The 1,209-nt window shown below is 45.0% G+C and overlaps 1 protein-coding gene across 1 annotated transcript in view; it reads left to right on the forward strand.

Annotated features, from left to right (window-relative positions):
* The window catches only part of EMH_0057390 (jmjC domain-containing protein, putative), a gene marked incomplete at both ends in the record, with an annotated part of 7,366 nt that overhangs the window by 2,861 nt on the left and 3,296 nt on the right, over positions 1–1,209 (forward strand). The window contains 1 exon segment of the mRNA XM_013497461.1: positions 302–888. Within this exon segment, the coding sequence (XP_013352915.1) occupies positions 302–888 (587 nt within the window).

Here is a 1,209-nt window from a genome sequence, read left to right on the forward strand (position 1 = left end):
GAATACTGCCTTCTTTATTATTACTTTAATGGTCGTTTATGATAAAAAAATAATAAAAATGTCTGATTTGGCGTTGTGTATACATTTCTGTATAAAACTTCACCTGACGATCCTAGACAAACCAAAAAAAAAAAAAAAAAAAAAAAAAAAAAAAAAAAAAAAAAAAAAAAAAAAAAAAAAAAAAAAAAACAAAAAAAAAAAAAAAAAAAAAAAAAAAAAAAAAAAAAAAAAAAAAAAAAAAAAAAAAAAAAAAAAAAAAAAATAAAAAGGGAGTTTGTGTTTATCTGTATGTGTGTTTCAGCCGTTTCAGCACCCCGAGTCTCCTGTGCATGCATCTGAGTTGCGTGAGCACGACAAGCTGCTGACGACGCAGGTGTTTGGTTGCTGCAACCCCAGCATAGATACAGTAGAAGCTGTATACTGGAAGAGTGTAGAGAGCGGGGCCCCCCAGCTGACGGTGCACTATGCCGCGGACCTTCGTACCAATGAACTCGGCAGTGGGTTCCCTGTACCCCCTCCTGACCCTGCTGCTGCTGCTGCTGCTGCTGCTGCTGCTGGGGGAGGAGGAGGAGAGAGTTCTGTTGCTGCTACCACCGCCAGCAGCAACAGCAGCAACACCAGCAGCAACAGCACCGAAGCTAGCGTTGGGGGCAGCCCCCAGGAGCGGCAGCGGCACCCCCCCGACTGTATAACAAAAACCGAGCCGCAGCCGCAGCCCGCTCCCCCCCCCTCCCAGCAGCAGCAGCAGCAGCAGCAGCAGCAGCAGCAGCAGGGAGATGACTATGACTATGCAACTCACCCGTGGAACCTAGCGAGGCTTGCTCGTGTTGAGGGATCGTTGCTGCGCCACTACCACCGAGACGTTCCCGGGGTCACCTCCCCCTGGCTGTATGTGGGTACTGTCTTCTCCAGCTTCTGCTGGCATACAGAAGATAACTTCTTCGCTGCATGCAACTACCACCATTGGGGGGCACCCAAGGTAAACACTTCTTCTTTTCTATCGAGGGTTTAGGGTTTAGGGTTTAGGGTTTAAGGGGGTGTTGGTTGGTGGTTGGTGGTGGTTGGTGTCAGTGCTTGTTGTTAGGGTTTGTTTGTTTTTTTTTTTTTGTTGCTGCTGCTGTTTATTTTTATTTGTTTCAGTGGTTTGTTGTGTTTACTTGTTGTTGTTTATTGTTTGTTGTTTTTTCTTTTTTTTTGTTTGAATTGCAT

The sequence above is a fragment of the Eimeria mitis genome, genomic scaffold (assembly GCF_000499745.2).
Source record: "Eimeria mitis Houghton genomic scaffold, Emh_scaff2692, whole genome shotgun sequence".
Lineage (NCBI taxonomy): Eukaryota > Apicomplexa > Conoidasida > Eucoccidiorida > Eimeriidae > Eimeria > Eimeria mitis.